The following is an 18,453-nucleotide window of genomic DNA, read 5'->3' on the forward strand; positions in this document are numbered from 1 at the left end:
ATCAACATAGTGATGCTTCAATCCCGCACCTGCTGGCCAACAAAGACGAGTATCTGAAAAGCACGTGTTATCTTCAGACACCACTGCATCTGGAAGGTCAAACACATTCTCAACTATCTTCTCGAGCTGACCTGCGTCATATCTCGCAGTGTACCTATGAAAGCAAATAATCTAGACATTCAACATCATCACAAAGTCCTCCTTCCAAACAGAATTTCAAAGATCATCATCATCTTAAACAAGAACTCAAGAGAGAACGCAGACTCTTTGACTTCAGCATCGCCTCTACGGTGGATGTCGTCGACAATTGGATTGACCTATAAGAGAAAACTTCGCTAAACAGTTAGTGCCACAGTCAAAAGCTAATCGACGAACATAATTAAAGAATAATCGACAACGTGAACCTCAAAACTCACCACGCTAAAGATTCCGAGAAATCAATGCCCGACATCGCCGACGAATGCCGTCCAATCTTTGCCGCCGCCGCCGCCGCCGCCGCTCACCAGCAGGTGCGGTACTGAAACATCACTCTCTTGTTGACGCATTTTAATTAGACGGAGAATAAGTTGTTCCATGAAGTCTTACAAGTTCTCGCCCCCACCTTCGCTAAAATGGTCTACAGCTATGGGATGCTAATGGCCTGAGTCGCAGTGTGGGCTCTAAAGAGGAAAATGAGGTAGGCACCATCCGCCGTTGGATCATCAGTGTATCCACGGTCGAAAACTCTCCCCTCTCTCCCACGCCTGTGCTCAGTCTCTCTTTCCGCCTCTTTTGATAGAATTACACAAAACCCCCCGAAACAGTATAAATTTACACTTGTGCTCCCTTTGTTTAGGGAAAAAATAAATATTTTTCGAAATATTTTTTTTAAAAAATGATTACTTATTTTTTGGTTGGACTAAAAATGATTACCTATATCGCTTATAAAAATGCATGAACAAAATATATTTTCATCGTCTACGAAATTAGTTAGACATAAATTGTTGTCGATAACGAAAATATTTTTTATTGATTAATTATTCAAATGATACAACCGATTATTTTTAAGAAAATATTTTTTATTAATTAATTATTCAAACGACACAATCGATTATTTTTAAGAAAATATTTTTAAATAATTTATTTTTCACGAAACAAACACATCCTTCATTTGAGACCATTACAACGTTACCTAAACTTATATTTCCTCACCATCGTTGACACTCTTCCCATTTTCCCATCAAAAGGTGCCATGCACATGATTTCCAACTGTAAAAGTCAGATAATTTATTCGTTTTTCTATAAGAAATTAATGATTACACAAAGTATGGTAAAGTTTGGAAGTTGTACATATCGGTCCCCTAATCTTGTCAATATTACACTTTTTTCCTAAACTTAGGACCATTTTTCTTTTCATTTTTACAAAAAAAAACGTAAAAGAAAACTTTAATTCGAGAAAGAGAGATCCCACGATCATCTCTGCCACAGGAAAGAGAAAGAGTAGGGTTGAATCGGATTTCTAACTTGGGCCATATAATTGTAATCCAAATTTAGGATTGCATGACGGTCTTGAAATATAGTTGGATTTGTTGGTGAATGTCCAAAAGCGTGAACCCAACTAGTTATTTTACCAAAAGCAATTAGTTTTTTTTTTTTTGGTAAGTTCCAAAAGCAATTAGTTTTCTTCTAAAACCTGCAATATTATGCATGTAACTATCTTATCATCCGTAAATTAATGTATCTAATCATTAAGAGTAAACGACAAATTTAAACTCCTAATGGTTTAGGAAGGTGTAAAGCAGATTAACAAGAAACATATAATTTCCCTTTTATATTCATTTAAGTGAGTATACTAAGAATACATTTGTTTCGTCGAAAATGAGTGATTTAAAAAATATTTTTCGAAAAGTGATTGCTTTTGTTGTTTAGAAAAATTAATCAACAAAAAATATTTTCATCATTGATAACAATCTATGCCTAACTATTTTTGTGGGTAACGAATAAAATTTCCATTCATATATTTTTCTAAAAAAATATAAGCCATCATTTTTTGAAAAATATTTTCAAAATTACTCATTTTTTGCAATGTAAACACACCCTTAATATGCCTTAATATGCTTTTTTCTACTTGGAGATCAGTTCGGCCTTCATTTGCGAGATAAAGATTTGAATTTAAGACACGTTCGACACGGAAACTCCAGAGACTTGACAAAAGACATCCCAAATGCTAAACTTGATGTTTTCTATCCACTACCTCAAAACCTACAAGAAATTGCATGTACGAACTTGCAGAAAACTACTGCATCATTAGCCATAAACTAGTACTTAGTTTCAGAAAACGACATACCAATCGAGGGTACCTCGTACGATAGTCACAATCTCTCCATGCTTGAGCTTGGATAACCATATCATTTAGACTGACATTAAGCACCCCCCTCCTTTGTACAATCAATCATAACCCTCAAACACGATATTACAAACACTGGGGTACAAAATACTGGGCACCATTGTCCATATCCACAGAAAAGAGAGGCGAGAGAAGGACATTCGACTCAAGGACATTTGAAGCTTACTTCTCTTCAATGTCCCCAAGCCTAAGGTTAAGCTCTCTGTTGTGGGCTTCCAATCCCTCGACTTCGGCCATAATGGCCACATAAGGGCCTAGGTTTCTCAACCCTTCCTCTGTCAGAGACTGAACTGCCATGTACTTCTGAAAGGAGTAGAGAGACACTCCGCTATACATTCGTGCATACCCATTAGTCGGAAGGACATGATTTGTCCCACTGGCATAGTGTCCAACACTCTCTGGCGTCCACTGGCCTAAAAATACAGAGCCTGCATGATAAAGGAAAGACAAACATTTAATATTTTCCTTCTTTCTTCCTTTATGCCTCAGGATAGAACTGTTCATCACAGAAGAGCTAGCACATGCTGGCAGTGATATATGATGCTGTTGATTTAGCGTACTCATTCTCAAGCACAAATATCCTCTATCTATAGCACTAGCACAAGAGACGAATGAAGATTTGATCCCCTGAACCCCCCTTTCCAAATACCTGAACTATTCTTCAGGATCTGATTATAACTGGTGAACATGGGATGGCCAGTTAATAAGCAATTGCATTTCTCCAAAAATAAATAATTTAATCTTAAACAGTCAAGGCACTATGCTTCATAATTTTTTTTTTCTTAGCAAAAGCTGTATACTGAAGTTATCAGGCTCCATCCATATTGCTGACTACTCTCTCGATCAGTTTACTTAGTTTTCCTAGCCGCTTAGTCACAATTGGTTCCACACCTTGACAGATTCAATCACCATACGGTCTAAGTCCTTTTCTAACTTGAAGAGTAGAAAGCCTCAGAACAATTTTTGGGATTGTGCAAACCAAATAGAATGATGACCTTGGGTTGTTCAAACCAACAAAGCAATCCCATCGCCAACAGTCCAAAGATTCAAAAAAACAAAGTTGGATATGTTGAGATATTTTCCACACCTATTGTCAATACCAACTAGCAGTAAAGAATTTGTGTACATTTTTCATGATATTATGCATGGAAATATTTTGGTGAAGTTCTATAGGAATTCTTGAACCGAGGAGTAAAGACTAGCAAGTTCTTCATTACACAAAATAGAACAACCACTTTGATACTGAAAACAGGTGATATTCATGAATGAGCACAAACAGTGAGTTTAGGAATTTAATGGGGGTTCCAACCAAACTTGGGTAAGCTCAAAGCTATATCGGAAATATCATTTAGTTTTTATCACGGAAAGATGACTTTGTAGCAGTGAGTCACAAAACACGATTAGGAGCAACGCGTTACAAGAAATGATATTAAGGGAAGTATAGATGGTGAAGAAAACAGCTACAAACCCAACGATGTTGCTAGCCACAAGTTATACCTGCATTCTCAATAAAGCTCTCCCACTTCTCAGCATCCTTTACATTGATGATCAGATGCTCAGGGGCATACAAATTTGAGAAGGAAACTGCCTGCAGACATAAATAGTTCCATGAATACCGATAGCAAGTCAGTGCACATTTCAGATTGAACAAGAAAACAGAAATGACACCAACTAAACTCCCATAGGGATGAAGTTGCGAAGAAACATATGAGAATCTTTTGCAGAAAGGAAGTGAAAACTCCTTAAGATAAGACAAATGCTATCTGTTTTGGACTTTAAAGAACAATAAATAGGTCTAGCAATCACACCAGATGTGTATGTTGCATGCAACCTTACGAAGCATCCAAATGTTCATACTTTATTTCCACCAGTATCAGAGGATACAAAGAGACTATACTCATATTCAGGAAAACATCTTAGAGCATGGACATCAGAGAATCCCAATGTTCAGGTATCAAATTCTTCTGTGCAAAGGGAAAGAATAAGACATTCTAGTTAATGGCATAACCTCAGCCATATCACGAGCTAACACAGTGAAGCTGTGGCTCAGGGCTTTTGAAGCAAACTCTCCCCGAGGAAGACTCCCACACTGCTTGATTATTTCTTTCTCAATACCCTGTATATCCACTCCATCTCCAGCTATGACAAGAACAACTTGACTGTCAGGACCATGTTCAGCCTGACAATGATGAACAATGAATCGACAAATTAGACAATATGAACAGGGAACGTAACAAATAAAAACCATGTGCATCATGTGTGAGCAATGATCTCAGGAGTATATTTGTAAGTAGATGATGGCTAAAAGTAATTGACACAGCATGGAGTGATTTTAGAAACATCAAGCATCAAGTCAATGAATTCAAGAAAATAAGAACACATGATCCGCCATTGATTGCAAGAACTTGAATTTACGGCACAAAGTTCCAGAGAAATGCAAATAACTCCCTAACAAAAGAATATCCGACTAATGGTGCGTTTGTTTGGGAGAAAACTCCATGATAAAAGAAAATGCTCTCCAGAAAATCATTTTCCAGGAAAATAGTTGGTTTTCCTTTGTTTGGTGATATGTGACCGAAAACGTTTTCTAGTGTTTGGATTTCATTTGGAAAATGATTTCAATCTCATGAATAACAATTTAACTAACAATTTACACTAGTGTGCCTCTTTCCTAGCTCAGGAGTAGCTGAATTTCCTCGAGTTGAGTTATCGGAAAACTCAAACTTCATTTTCTCAGTTTTCGTTTTCTTTGCGTACCTACCATTGGCCCGTCTTCTGATAATTGACCACTTACTGCGACCATATGACCACCCTTGCTGTTATTTTAGTCATCTTCGAGAAAATGACAATCTCCTCACTCAGCCCGAGAACGCGCTTGTGACTCGGCGCTCCCGGCTCAGCCATGACTCGCGTCCCCACTCAGCCCGACGCCTCTGCCCCTGCCTGGCGGAAACCTATCTCCTGCCAACGCACCCGCAACCAACGTCGCACCTCCTGGTGCTCCTTCACTGTGCCGCCTTCCAGCCTCGAAACCCAAGCGGCCTCCTAGAACCACTCGAAACCCCTCAACGGCAAGAACTCCACGCCTGAGAAGCCTTGCGAATCATTCCCAAAGCACGGTGCTGTGAGCTCCATCCCCAACTCTCCTTAGAGCACCACGTCGGGACTCAGCATTGTTGGTTGGATCAATCCCTGCCAAATCTTCGCCCAGCCGAGTCTCTCTAATCAAGTCCGATTCCATCCATGATGCTGATCCGACTCCTAATTCATCGGTGGATGTGGCCAAGCAGCCGCGATCCGGTGATTGCACCTTCCGCGCCCCGTCGGAGAGGTTCTCGATGATGGCCCATTGGGCAAGGCCTCACACCCATGCCAAGGTCGGCCAAGGCTCGATGACCCCCGCCGGCCATCCCCACCCTCAGTGGCCATAGCCCGCGTTCAGCGAATCTACTCTGGAGGGTATACCCGATGAGCAAAGCATTCCAAGAGAAGATATTCCTATGGGGAATTTCGTCGAACAGCTTGCGGGCTTCACGGAGGCGGTTCGATCTCGAGTAGAAGGTGATGAGTTACAAAGCGAGGAAGTTGTCGGGGATGACGACAAAGCGAGTGTGGAGCTGCTTTGCTTGGCGAGTGAGCGCTGTGCAAGGTCAAGTCTCGCCATGGCTAGGCGAGGCCGACCTCGCCGTAGTCGACCGGGGTTGCCGACCATTGGCCGGGGCTCAACGATCCCCGCAAGCCATAGCCGGCGATAGTAGTGCAGCGACTCTTTTTTTTAAATTTTTAGCTTATTTTTATTTCTAATTTATTTTTTAAATTTGTTAGTTTATTTTTAGGTTAGAAGTCAATGTGGACTTTCCGGCAAGCTACCTTAGCTCGGATATTAATAAAAAAAATCACCTAGGATTTCCGGCCAAGCGTAACGGAATTAGCACTTAAGTGGTTGTTTTTCTCAAATTTGGCATTAAAGTGAGCGCCGTACACAACTTTTGGCCTTTTGGCATTTGTAGTGTACTTGTCCCGTTCATCCTCCGTTCATTGCAAGAACTTGAATTTCCGGTACAAAGTTCCAGAGAAATGCAAATAACTCCCTAACAAAAGTAGATCCAACAATACAAGGAAAAAACACACTTGGAAGTTGATTTTTGAGAACGCTTTGCTTCCTTTCTGATGTAAAACGACAAGATCAGACACAAATCAAGAGTGGAACTACTATTTCGGGACTGAGACAAGTGCCCACAAAGACTGAAAATAGTTTTGCACGCTGGAATTTTGGTGGATCCGTTCTGAAAGTTGATAAAGGTTTATAAAAAAGGATCTAATTGACAGAATTTGAATAGAATGAAAGAGTTCCGGAAAGGAACAAAAGAAATTGCATCACACTGAAGGGTCTACCGCATTCAAATCTTGATATATTGCTGCAAAGACCTAGGGTTTACCACGTCGTAGTAACTCAGTCCAATCCACAGATAAGACAGCTGTACTTATCTCAGGAAACGAGCAGAGACTATCCATAATGCAGTTTGTACCACAACTCCATACATTTGTAAAATCAAAGAAAGCAAAGAAACTCTTCTGGTATCTCAAGACACCCAGTTCCAGGAAGAGGAACCCATCAAAATACTAGGTAGAGTGCTTCTCTGTTCTCCCATTATAAGGTTTGGGAAGGACTGAATGGTAAGACTTAAGGGAAAGCAATCTCTACCCTCGCACTTTAGTAAGTTAAAACTTGTAATTGCCACGGAGATTAAACAAGAAAGCCACATGGAAGAAACAAGGAAACAAGCCAATCATACAAACAGAACAGAATCGTGCCACAGGCATGACAAATTAGAATCAAGGAAGTGCAGATAGCAATAGAAAGTTTCTGCCAAACAAAAAGCATGGGCCAGACATTTCCTCCTCCTGTCCTCTGTATTAGCATTTTCATCATTTTATTCTTTTCTGGACAGATCCTGCTAGGCGAACCATCAGAACCACTTTGCTAAATCAGTCCGATACAAGATGTGTTTCGAATTCCATGAGGATTTAACTCCTCCCCTTGAGAACATATCCTAACACTCATTCTCTTGAGAAATTTTTTCATAGCAGAAGATCATTCTTCCAAGATGCAACATGAAACAAACTTGCCTAATTAGTTACTACCCTATAACGAAAGTCTTAAGCTACGTGCAACTGGATCATCTACAACTTCTGTAACATCTAAAAACGTGATCAAAAGTGAGACAAACAACATACTCATTTCTTTAATGTTTGTTAATTCGCTATTCTACAAGTAGTAAATCTAAAGAGGAACAAACACCAACATACTAGATTTTCAAATAATGATTAGAAAACTTCTCCACCCCATTTTTAGACAAGAAGGCAAGGCAAAATCATTGTACCAATGCAGATGTCTACATAATATATCCCAAAACAATGATTTAGAATCTGTTCAATACAAATCAAATGCAGCACCATTTGCAGAAGCAGTTTTATTCATTAGACATATCAAATCACTTCACAAAGTAAAAGCACCTGGGATAGCAGATCAGCTGCTATGTGGACTGGACTAGCATACTTGTCTGCAATGACAAGAACTTCTGAAGGACCCGCAGGCATGTCAATGGCAACCATTGCTTCACTGTTCTGTTAAGGAGATGAGATTACACAAGAGGTGTTAATTGGTAAAAATAAATTCAGCAAATGGTATCTGGCTCCAGCAGTTTATTCGTGGAAAGGACTAAAAATAGTGCTGATTTATACTTGGAGAATCATTTTTGCCGCGGTGACATACTGATTTCCGGGACCAAATATCTTCTCAACCTACCAAAAATAAAAGCAAGCCAACATGATAATCATTAGATGCCCGGATGACATTTTTTTTCAATAAATGACTGAGCAACAGGGAACAAGTTCTATCACTTTGATTGCAGTTTAAGTACAGAGCATAATTTTGATTGATACTGTCCAAACCCCTCTTTTCCCCTTCTTGTCGTTTTTCCTAATCAGAATATTCTAAAGCACACAGATTTCTTTAGAAAAATTCTACCAAGCCCATAGACTCATTGGTAGCAAAGGTCAAGAAGTCCATTTAGATGCACCCACATATATTTGTAACAAAAATCCGACCAAGAATTCACATAACAATTATTCGATCCCTTAGGAGGCCTGATTATACCTCTTCCAAGCAACCAAAGAAATAACAAATTCGATGGAATTCTCGTACAGAGAAGACTTTTAACCAAAAACTTCTCTATTCGATTTTGGCCGTTCAATGAAATCTTGCCACTCCCTATTCTTAACATTTGCCACATGCTTTTTGGTCAAGTAGGGCGAGAAATGGGTGAGCCATGTAATTGCCCATAGACCTCATATGCGCTTTACTAATTCCCTCTCTCTCTTCATGGCCATAAGCTACAACACTAATCAGGATTTTCACTGATTCCAATAACTACGTGGCTGCACTTCGCAACCCTAATTATTTGTTGGAGAAAAGATTCAGGCGTTTCTCTAAAAACTCCTGATGACAAAGGACTTCATTGACACCAATTAAAAGTACCTTCGGGCAGGATTCAGTTCCCCATGCCATGGCAGCTATGGCCTGCATAGCAGAAAAATACCACAAATTAAGAACATCTAACCATGCGAAAGAAACAGAATAGAAAAATAAAAAAACAAAACAAAGCAATAGTCTGTGTCATGGTTCACACCTGTGCTCCTCCAGCTTTAAGGATGTGAGTCACCCCAGCTTTCTTGGCACAGTATAGTACTTCCTTCAGGCAATGAAAAATAGAAAGGTGTAATCAGGCTCATATTGGTTAGCACCTAGACAAAACATCTTTGTGGAGGCAAATTTACCTTGCAAATGCTGCCATCCTGATTTGGGGGAGTTGCAAGAACAACAGTCCCACACCCAGCAATCTGTGCAGGCTGAAGCATGCAACAAACCAAGATGTCAAGTAATTCCAATCTCCGATATAGGGAAATCAAATTATTTGTTGTATATTTGGCAAAAAATAACAGAAGAGGCAACTTTCATCGACTTACAACTGCAAGCATAAGAGCTGTTGATGGTAGAACTGCAGTACCTCCAGGAACATAAAGGCCCACGGAGGCAATGCTCCTGGCCACCCTTTTACAAACAACACCCTAAAGGATCATAATCTCCATGAGCCTAAATGAGACTCACTAGATTGAAAAGGAGAAATCGGACAACATCTCTCCTTACTTTCATGTTCTCGATGCTCATTTCAGGTGATTTTTGAGCCAAATGGAAGGCATGTATATTATCATAGGCCACATCAAACGCCTCTCTTACTTTCGCATCAAGCTGCAGAATTGGCAAATGTTAGATCGGGATTTTATATCCCTAACACTGATGAGATCATAGACAGGCGCTGGCCAACAAAGACGAGTATCTGAAAAGCGCGTGTTATCTTAAGACACCTCTGAGTCTGGAAGGTCCGACACATCCTCAACAATCTTCTCCAGCTCAACTTTGTCAAATCTCGCAGTGTACCTAGGAAAAGCAAATAAGCTGGACATTTCAACATCATCACAAAGTCCTCCTTCTAAACGGAGTTTCAAAGATCATCATCTTAAACAAGAAATCAGAGAGAACACGGACTCTTTAACTGCAGCATCGCCTCTACGGTGGACGTCATCGATTATCGGATTGACCTAAAAGAGAAAAAAGGTCAGCAAAACAATTTACTGCCGCGGTGAAAAGGCTGATCGATGGACATAATCGAGAATAACCTCAAAACTCACCACGCTAAAGATTCTCGAGAAATCATTACGCGGCCGGGCCTTGAGACTATGGACCTCGGCATCAGTAAGCTCCCACAGCTTGTAAGACTTCATGGAAACACTTTCTCTTGGTCGTCTCATAAACTTAGGATGCACTGACATACTACCCAAACCTGAATGACTCGATCCTATTGCTTGCATGGCTGACTGATGGCTTCCGCGAGCTCTGGTATGGCGCCGAGGAAGTCGAAACCGTCGCCTTTCTATATATAAACCTGTTCAAGAAGGTGGTAAAATTGATTTCCCATCAAAGAAGGAAAGAGTCGGCCACAACCTTTCCAAGTTACCGTGGGCTCAAATGTATAAACATTCCAAAAATACCAGAAATATAATTGACTTTAATTTTCAATTTAATAGATTATATCAACTAAATTTAAGAAATGGAAATAATTAATCTCAAATTCTCACCAAATTTATATCAACCGTCACTTTTGCTCTTTGTTTCTTCTCCTCGTTGATGTCACCTTTTTTTCTTCCATCGAATTCCTTTTACTTTATTCTCCAACTTATATTTTATAATTCCTTTTCTTGGTAGATTATTTTTTTTTCTTAATCATATAGTGCCTAATGAACTTTTTCCAACATTACATGACATGCATGGAAAAAACGAGACATATATTAAGTTCTCGATTGCAATAAGATAACCCACAAGTGATAAGTGTAATTGAGAGGATTAAGGAATGTTAAAACAATCCCAGAAATAAGTTTGAACAATTTATACAACGAACTAGTAAAAACAATTTGATAGGTATGCGACGGTCTATGATACATATCTTGTGTGAGTATATTTACTCCTCATTTGAGGGGGCAAAACCACCCACCCCCACCCCCCTCCTCCTCCCCCTAAAATGGTAACAACCTCAATTAAATCCCTCATTAAAGAGCTTTTTAGGCCTCAACTTTCCTTCATCTACAATGCCATAGTTCTTAACTTGTACACATTTGATCTTCAATCAATGGATGCAAAAAATTGGCAAAAGATATCACCATTTGTTAAATGATAAAGCTGAATTTTAAATATATTTCTATTTCAACCAAAAAAAAAAAAAAAAGGAAGTATATCTCTATCCATTTTAGACCTTATCTGGAACTGATTTTGGATGTGCCAAATTTTAAGAAGTAATATTCATTTTAGGGCTTGCTACCTTGGAACGTAAATGATCCCAAAGGGTCCTAGGAGATTAGACTCAGCTATAAGGAAGGGAATTTCGAATTTGGGTCTTAATGATCCAACCAGCCTCACTCTTAGAGTCTCTAGAGCAATGGATCGAACGGAGGCTTGTTTGTTTAACCCTTTATCTTGTAGGTGGAATGATAATGCATGTGAATGCATGTGGGTTATTTAGAAGCGGTGGTTGATTTAAGTTCACTATGCATGTTTTTACCGGTTTAACACTACACTTCTTGCACACGACCTGCAGTCTAGAACCCCCTATCGCATTAGTAAGCCCTTAGAAGGCATTGAGAATAGGAAGCTGTGTGGGAAACCACTCGTGGTACTCCATTCGCAATCGCACTCTTTTCAATTAGAAAAGAAGAGCATCGTCCAACGAACGCAGGATGGTCAACTCTTTTTTATTTGATTGAGGTGAGAGCCTTAAGCCTAGAGTATATCGTACTTTTTTGTGTTGAACCTCACAAGTTGAGACATAGGGACGGGCTCATTCGACTAACCAGTGATCCCTAGGCCTATCGAACAAAGAGATGTCCCTGGAAATAAGTCCATCTTACTCTTTAGCTCTTTATCGAGGTTCTGAAATTTAATTTCCCATTGCAATAATCCACGAAAATCGATACCTAGGTGATCTCGGCTTGTAATTGGAAAGTCTGGCAATCGCTCTTGGTGGTGAACCCTTAACATAAATTAACTTTCTCAAACAAAAGCAAAAGAACAAAACTCAAAGGGCTACAGTTTTGTCTGATTTTCCAGTTATGGATCTAAACTCATATTTTGCACATAAATCTTTCGAGTCAAGATTACATTTTGGAACATAGAATTGAAATCACATTTTTCGCACAAAAATCTTAGCACCAAGATCACATTCCAAAAATAAAATTCAAATCGCCTTTTGTGTATTAATAACATGCTATTTCAAGGCAATCGAATTTCAAATGACCCAGACAAAACAAAACAAAAAAAAATCAAATGATCAAATCAATCCTAGCAAGCCACGTGAGATCAATATTAGGGCCCGACCTCAAGGCCTAACACGCCTTGGTCAATGCAGGGAAACAATCACGATAACCTAAGGTTGTATCAACTAATAACATGCATATTAAACTTATTTGTTGGAACTAGCTATCCACATAATTGAGGCAAACCTCATTCTCACATTTATTAGAATTGATCAGAGGCAATGAGGACCGAAACGACACACTGTAAGAGGTGTGGCCGTCGGCTTGGTATAAGACCGGACATTTGAAGCTTACTTCTCTTCAATGTCCTCAAGCCTAAGGGTAACAGATCTCTTGTGGGCCTCCAATCCCTCTACTTCGGCCATAACGGCCACATGAGGGCCTAGGCTTCTCAACCCTTCCTTTGTCAGACACTGAAATGTCATGTACTTCTGAAAGGAGTCGAGAGACACTCCACCATACATTCGTGCATACCCATAAGTTGGAAGGACATGATTTGTCCCGCTGGCATAGTCTCCAACACTCTCTGGCGTCCACTGGCCTAAAAATACAGAGCCTGCATGATAAAGGAAAGACAAACATTTAATACTTTCCTTCTTTCTTCCTTTATGCCTTGGGCTAGAACTATTTATCCCAAAAGAGCTAGCACATGCTGGCAGTGAAATATGATGCTGTTGATTTAGCACACTCATTCTCGACCACAAATACCCTCTATCTATAGCACTAGCACGAGAGGAATGAAGCTTTGATCCCCTGACCCCCATTTCCAAATACCTGAACAATTCTTCAGGATCCGATTATAAGCGGTAAACATGAGATGGCCAGTTAATAAGCAAATGCAAGACAAATACAAAGAACAACTTTACTCCAAAAAAGAAATACTTAAATCTTTAAAAAAAAGAAATCAACAGTCATGGCACTATGCTTCATAGATATTCTTTTCTAGCCAAAGCTGCATACTGAAGTTATCAAGCCCCATCCTTAGTGCTGACTACTCCTCCCCTGATCAGTTTACTCTTAGTCTCCTTATCTGCTTACTCAATATTGGTTCCCTACCTTGACAAAATTGGGCATGTTTAGATATTTCCATACCTATTGTAAATACCAACTAGCAGTAAAAAATTTGTATACATTTTTCATGATATTATGCATGGAAATGTGTCAGTAAAGTTATCCAGGAATTCTTGAACCCAGGCATAAAGAACAGCTAGTTCTCCTTACCCAAAATAGAATAACCACTTAATAATGAAACACATTATATTCATGAATAAGCACAAACAGTGTACATCGATTAATAGGAACTTGCCATTTACATATCCACTTTACAGAAATCTAAAGAAGCTTCCAATGGATTTTAGAAATTCAACAAGGGAGGAAGGCTAAGGGGACTCAAATGGGGTGAGACTGGACTTCAATGTAGTTAATCTCTATGTAAATCCAACTTGCAAGGAAAAAGTTGATCTCAAAGTGAAACAGACCCCAGGACTTTAAAAAGTCAAAAGAATTAACAGGGGTTCCAGCCAGACTTGGGTAAGCTCAAAGCTTTATTGGAAAAATCATTTAGTTTTTATCACAGAAGGATTACTTTATAAGAGCGAGCCATAAAACACAATTAGAAGGAATACATTATGGCTGCGTTTGGTCGTCCAAATTTCAAGCCAAAATAGGATAGGATAAATTTTTTTAAGGATTTTGTCATATACTATCTTGCTGCTTGGTGAACTACGGATATAAAGTCGGATAAATAAAAGGAAGGTGCAGCTAAGATCAACCATGTTATGCTGAAACATGAGACATCAACATCATCAACAATACATTTATCCCAAACTAGTTGAGGTCGGTAGTCGATGAACCCAAAAATAAATAAAATAAAAACAAGCTCCATCGAGGGGAAAAATATTTATCTAAAAATAAATATTAAAATATTAAAATATATAGGAAAAAATGAACTAAAAAGGACAGACCAAAACATAGGAATTCCGCCTCTCCACAATTCTAATTGCTTTCCTCCACTCCGTCATAAGACAAACTGTACCCTAATTTATTTCCCACTCCATTAAATCTTGTTTTACTACTTTCCCCGAGGTAAATTTCGGCCAACCTCTTCCTTTCTTCATGTAATGTTCTCGATAACAGACTTGTATTCTTACCGGAGCATCTAGGGGTCTTCGAAGAATATGCTTAAACCATCTCAATTTATGTTCTCTTATCTTATCTGCCACCGATATTACTCCAACTTTTCTTCAACTATCTTCATTTCTTATTTTATCCATCCTTGTATGACCACACATCCACCTTAAAATCCTCATTTTCACTACTCCCATTTTATGCTCGTGTTGCCTATGTGTTGGCCAACATTCAACTCCATACAGCATTGCGGGTCTTACTACTATTCTATAAAATTTTCCTTTTAACATAAGAGGGATTTTGTGATCACACAAGAACCCTAAAGACTATGCCATTTCATCCAACTTGCTCCGATTCTATGGCTTACATCCTCATCACTCTCTCCCCTCTTTTGCAATATTGATCCAAGATATCTAAAAGCATCTTTCTTGGGTACCTCCTGTCCGAGCATACTCACATATTCGTGATCTCCTCCTCGTGTTGTGTCAAACTCACACTTCATGCATTCAGTCTTACTTCAACTTAACGTAAATCCTTTGGACTCCAACGTGCTTCTCCATAGTTCTAATTTAGCACCGACCCCAACCCTGGTCTCATTAATAAGCACAATATCATCTACAAATAGTATACACCACGGCACCTCATCTTTGATATCTTTTATTAGCTCATCCATAACTATGGCAAAACGATAAGGACTCAAAGCAGAGCCTTGGGATAAGCCTACTTTAATTAGGAAATAACTTGCTAAATCATGAGAATGCTTTAGAAATTATTCGATGATGAGTTCTGATGATTGAGTTATTGTTTAGCAAAGGCTTGTCCCATTTAAATTTGGGCACGGCATCGATCAAGCGGACAGTAAAACTAGGGGTCTTGATTTGTAGTCGAATCCTTTAAGAATGACCCACTAGCCTTGCTCGTTATCTTGTCGAGTGAGTAAATAAGTGTTGAACACAAGAATTATTCAATCTCTTTTTACAAATTGAAGATACACCCATGCAAATCGTCCAAGAAAGCTACCTTGAAAGTCGATCAACCTTAACTTCTTCATAACATGTCGAGACTCCTTTCAAATGTTGGAAATATTCAAGCGATTAAAGAACAAAGGACATAATCTCCTATCACGCCAAACTATCAATTAAAGAACGAGATCATGGAGATACTCGGCTTTACCGTAGGAGACCCCAACCTGCAAGAGAAGTGGCTCCACTTGACGGTCGCCGCTACCGAAGAGCGGCCAGACGCAGCGAAGAGGCAGCCGGGCACGGAGCGGAGGCGGTGATTGTGGAAAAAACCCAATTCTCCTCGTGTCCGCTCTCTTGAGAAATCTTATTCAGATCTATCCCACCCCCTCCCTTAAGGTATTTTTACCCTTAAGGTATTTTTATCCCGTTTATCTCCCCCTTGTATCCCCTCTATGTTATCCTGAACATCTAGCAGACATAGGAATCCCGTCCCGATTTTTACCGTGACGACCAAACACAGCCTACAAGACATGATATTAAGGGAATGATAGATGGCGAAGGAAATAGCTACAAACACAACGATGTTGCTATCCACAAGTTATACCTGCATTCTCAATCAAGCTCTCCCACTTCTCAGCATCCTTTACATTGATGATCAGATGCTCAGGGGCATACAAATTTGAGAAGGAAACTGCCTGCAGGCATAAGTAGTTCCGCTAACACCAATAGCAAGTAAATGCATGAATTGGTGCATATATAATAACATAAAAATAGAAGATATGCACATTTGAGATTGAGCAAGAAAACAGAAATGAATCCAGCTAAACTCCTATAGGGCGACACAACATATGAGAATTTTTTGCAGAAAGTAATTGAAAACGCCTTAAGGTAAGACAAATGCTATCTGTTTTTTTTTTTTTTTGGTAAAGGTAAATATTAAATGCTATCTGTTTTGTACTTTAAAAAACTATAAATTGGTCTAGCAATCACACCAGATGTGTATGTTGCATGCAACGTTATGAAGCACCCAAATGTTCATATTTTATTTCCTCAAGTATTAGGGGATACAAATAGACTATTCTCATATACAGGAAAACACTCTGACTCAGAGCGTGGACATCCCAAAGTTCAGGTCTCAAATCTTCTCTGCAAAGATAAAACATAAGACAATATGAAGAGTGAGAAGTTAGTGGCGTAACCTCAACCATATCACGAGCAAATACAATGAAGCTACGGCTCAGAGCCTTTGAAGCAAACTCTCCCCTAGGAAGACTCCCACACTGCTTGATTATTTCTTCCTCAATAGCCTTTATATTCACTCCATCCCCAGCTATGACAAGAACCACTTGACTATCAGGACCATGTTCAGCCTGACAATGATGAATAATGTGTCGACAAATTAGACAATATGAACAAGGAATATAAGAGATAAAAACCATGTGTGTCATGTGGGGGCAATAATCTCAGGAGTATAATGTAAGCAGATGATGGCTGAAAGTGATTGACACAGCATGGAGTGATTTTAAAAGATAAAGCATCAAGTTAATGAATGATGCATGAGCATCGGGCTATATCAATCAACTTGCAAGCTGAACTCAGGCCTCGTCGATTAATCTAGCTCAAATCCTTACGTTTGGAAGCAAAAGGACAATTTAAGCTACACTTTATCTCGATACAAGTTGAACATGTCGATTCGGCAAGAGAGTTGTGGATTCAATGGACACTAGTCGTCAATTATATGGTTGGCAATCAACTATCTAGATATCGATTTACAAGTTCATTGTCGACTCCGAGACTGCTAATCGACTATCTAGCAATCGGAGGATGTTTTGGACTATTCCCTTTGCTATTTGTCGATCTTCCAAGGCGTTTGTTGATCTGCCCAGGCTGGTGCACAATTTGGATGGTCTTATCAAGTTTCAATGCATCTAAGGCTACTCAATATCATTTACTCCAAGTTATTGAGTTTTTTAATTCACAACTTTTTATGAGTCTTTATTGTAGTACTACTTTTAAGAGTCATATTAGGTGAATTCCCCGAGAGTTTCGCTCAATTTTAGAGAATTTGAAGAGTCACCTCCTTTGTTTTGCAATATCTCTATAAATTGAGGTGTAATCTCATTCTAAAGCAAACAAGACTTGAATATCGATAATATATGAGATTTTCCTCTATGCGAGTGAAACTTTTTTTCAGTCTCTATCCCAGGACGGTGAATTCTTTCTTGGTGGTGAGCCAAGAGGCCCTTTATCATTGGCTGGTGAAATTTTCTTTAAGCCTTGGTGATGAGCTTCTCCTATTCCAGTTTCTTATCCTTGGAAAGGGGACTATTCCTTTGTGGTGAACCAAGAGGCCCTTCATCCTCGGGCGGTTGTTCGTCATTTAGGTTCTGGTGGTGAGCTTCCCATATCTCCAAGTCCATTATCCTTGGCGAGTGGCTTGCCCTTTAAGCCTTGGGGGTGAACTTTGTCAATCCTTATCTTTATCATTGGCTGATGGTGCGTCCTTTAGATAGTAATCATAATTTATCATGCATTCATATTTATCCACCGATATTCATCCCCATACGCCTTGATTTATCCATACTTGCTTCGACATTACTCGCCCACCCCGCAATCGCATCAATGAATTAAACAGAAAAGGAATACTTCATCCACCATTGATTGCAAAAAACTTGAATTTACGTTCCAAAGAAATGCAAATAACTCCCTAACAAAACCACACAAGGAAAAAACACACACTTCGAAGTTGATTTTTGAGTATGCCTTGCTTCTTTCTGAAGTAAAACGATAAGATCAGACATAAATCAAGAGACGAAGTACTATATCAGGACCGAGACATATCAAATCACTTCACAAAGTAAAAAGCACCTGGGATAGCAGATCAGCAGCTATGTGGACTGGACTAGCATACTTGTCTGCAATGACAAGAACTTCCGAAGGACCCGCAGGCATGTCAATGGAAACCATTGCTTCACTGTTCTGTTAAGGAAGTGAGATTACACGAGGTGTTAATTGGTAAAATACAAATTCAGCAAATGGTATCTGGCT

General features: G+C 39.3%; 1 protein-coding gene across 10 annotated transcripts in view; it reads right to left on the bottom strand.

The window, feature by feature from the left end:
- LOC115756662 (histidinol dehydrogenase, chloroplastic-like) overlaps window positions 1-18,453 on the bottom strand; it is a 71,873-nt gene that overhangs the window by 50,495 nt on the left and 2,925 nt on the right. For 2 of the 10 annotated variants that reach the window (XM_048285580.1, XM_048285577.1), the window contains 7 exons: window positions 9,079-9,141; window positions 8,928-8,969; window positions 8,132-8,191; window positions 7,904-8,014; window positions 4,395-4,565; window positions 3,884-3,974; window positions 2,522-2,814 (listed from right to left, as the gene is read on the bottom strand). The exons of 4 other annotated variants lie outside the window; for them this stretch is intronic. In XM_048285580.1, coding sequence (XP_048141537.1) covers window positions 2,549-2,814; window positions 3,884-3,974; window positions 4,395-4,565; window positions 7,904-8,014; window positions 8,132-8,191; window positions 8,928-8,969; window positions 9,079-9,141 — 804 coding nt within the window. In that variant the 3' untranslated portion in view covers window positions 2,522-2,548. Of the gene's footprint in view, window positions 1-2,521; window positions 2,815-3,883; window positions 3,975-4,394; window positions 4,566-7,903; window positions 8,015-8,131; window positions 8,192-8,927; window positions 8,970-9,078; window positions 9,142-9,226; window positions 9,299-9,415; window positions 9,518-12,590; window positions 12,870-16,009; window positions 16,101-16,604; window positions 16,776-18,273; window positions 18,385-18,453 lie in introns of those variants that run through there. 4 more of the 10 variants (XM_048285584.1, XM_048285581.1, XM_048285578.1 and 1 more) reach the window with 3 other exon arrangements.

Source organism: Rhodamnia argentea, chromosome 9 (assembly GCF_020921035.1).
Source record: "Rhodamnia argentea isolate NSW1041297 chromosome 9, ASM2092103v1, whole genome shotgun sequence".
NCBI classification, from domain to species: domain Eukaryota; kingdom Viridiplantae; phylum Streptophyta; class Magnoliopsida; order Myrtales; family Myrtaceae; genus Rhodamnia; species Rhodamnia argentea.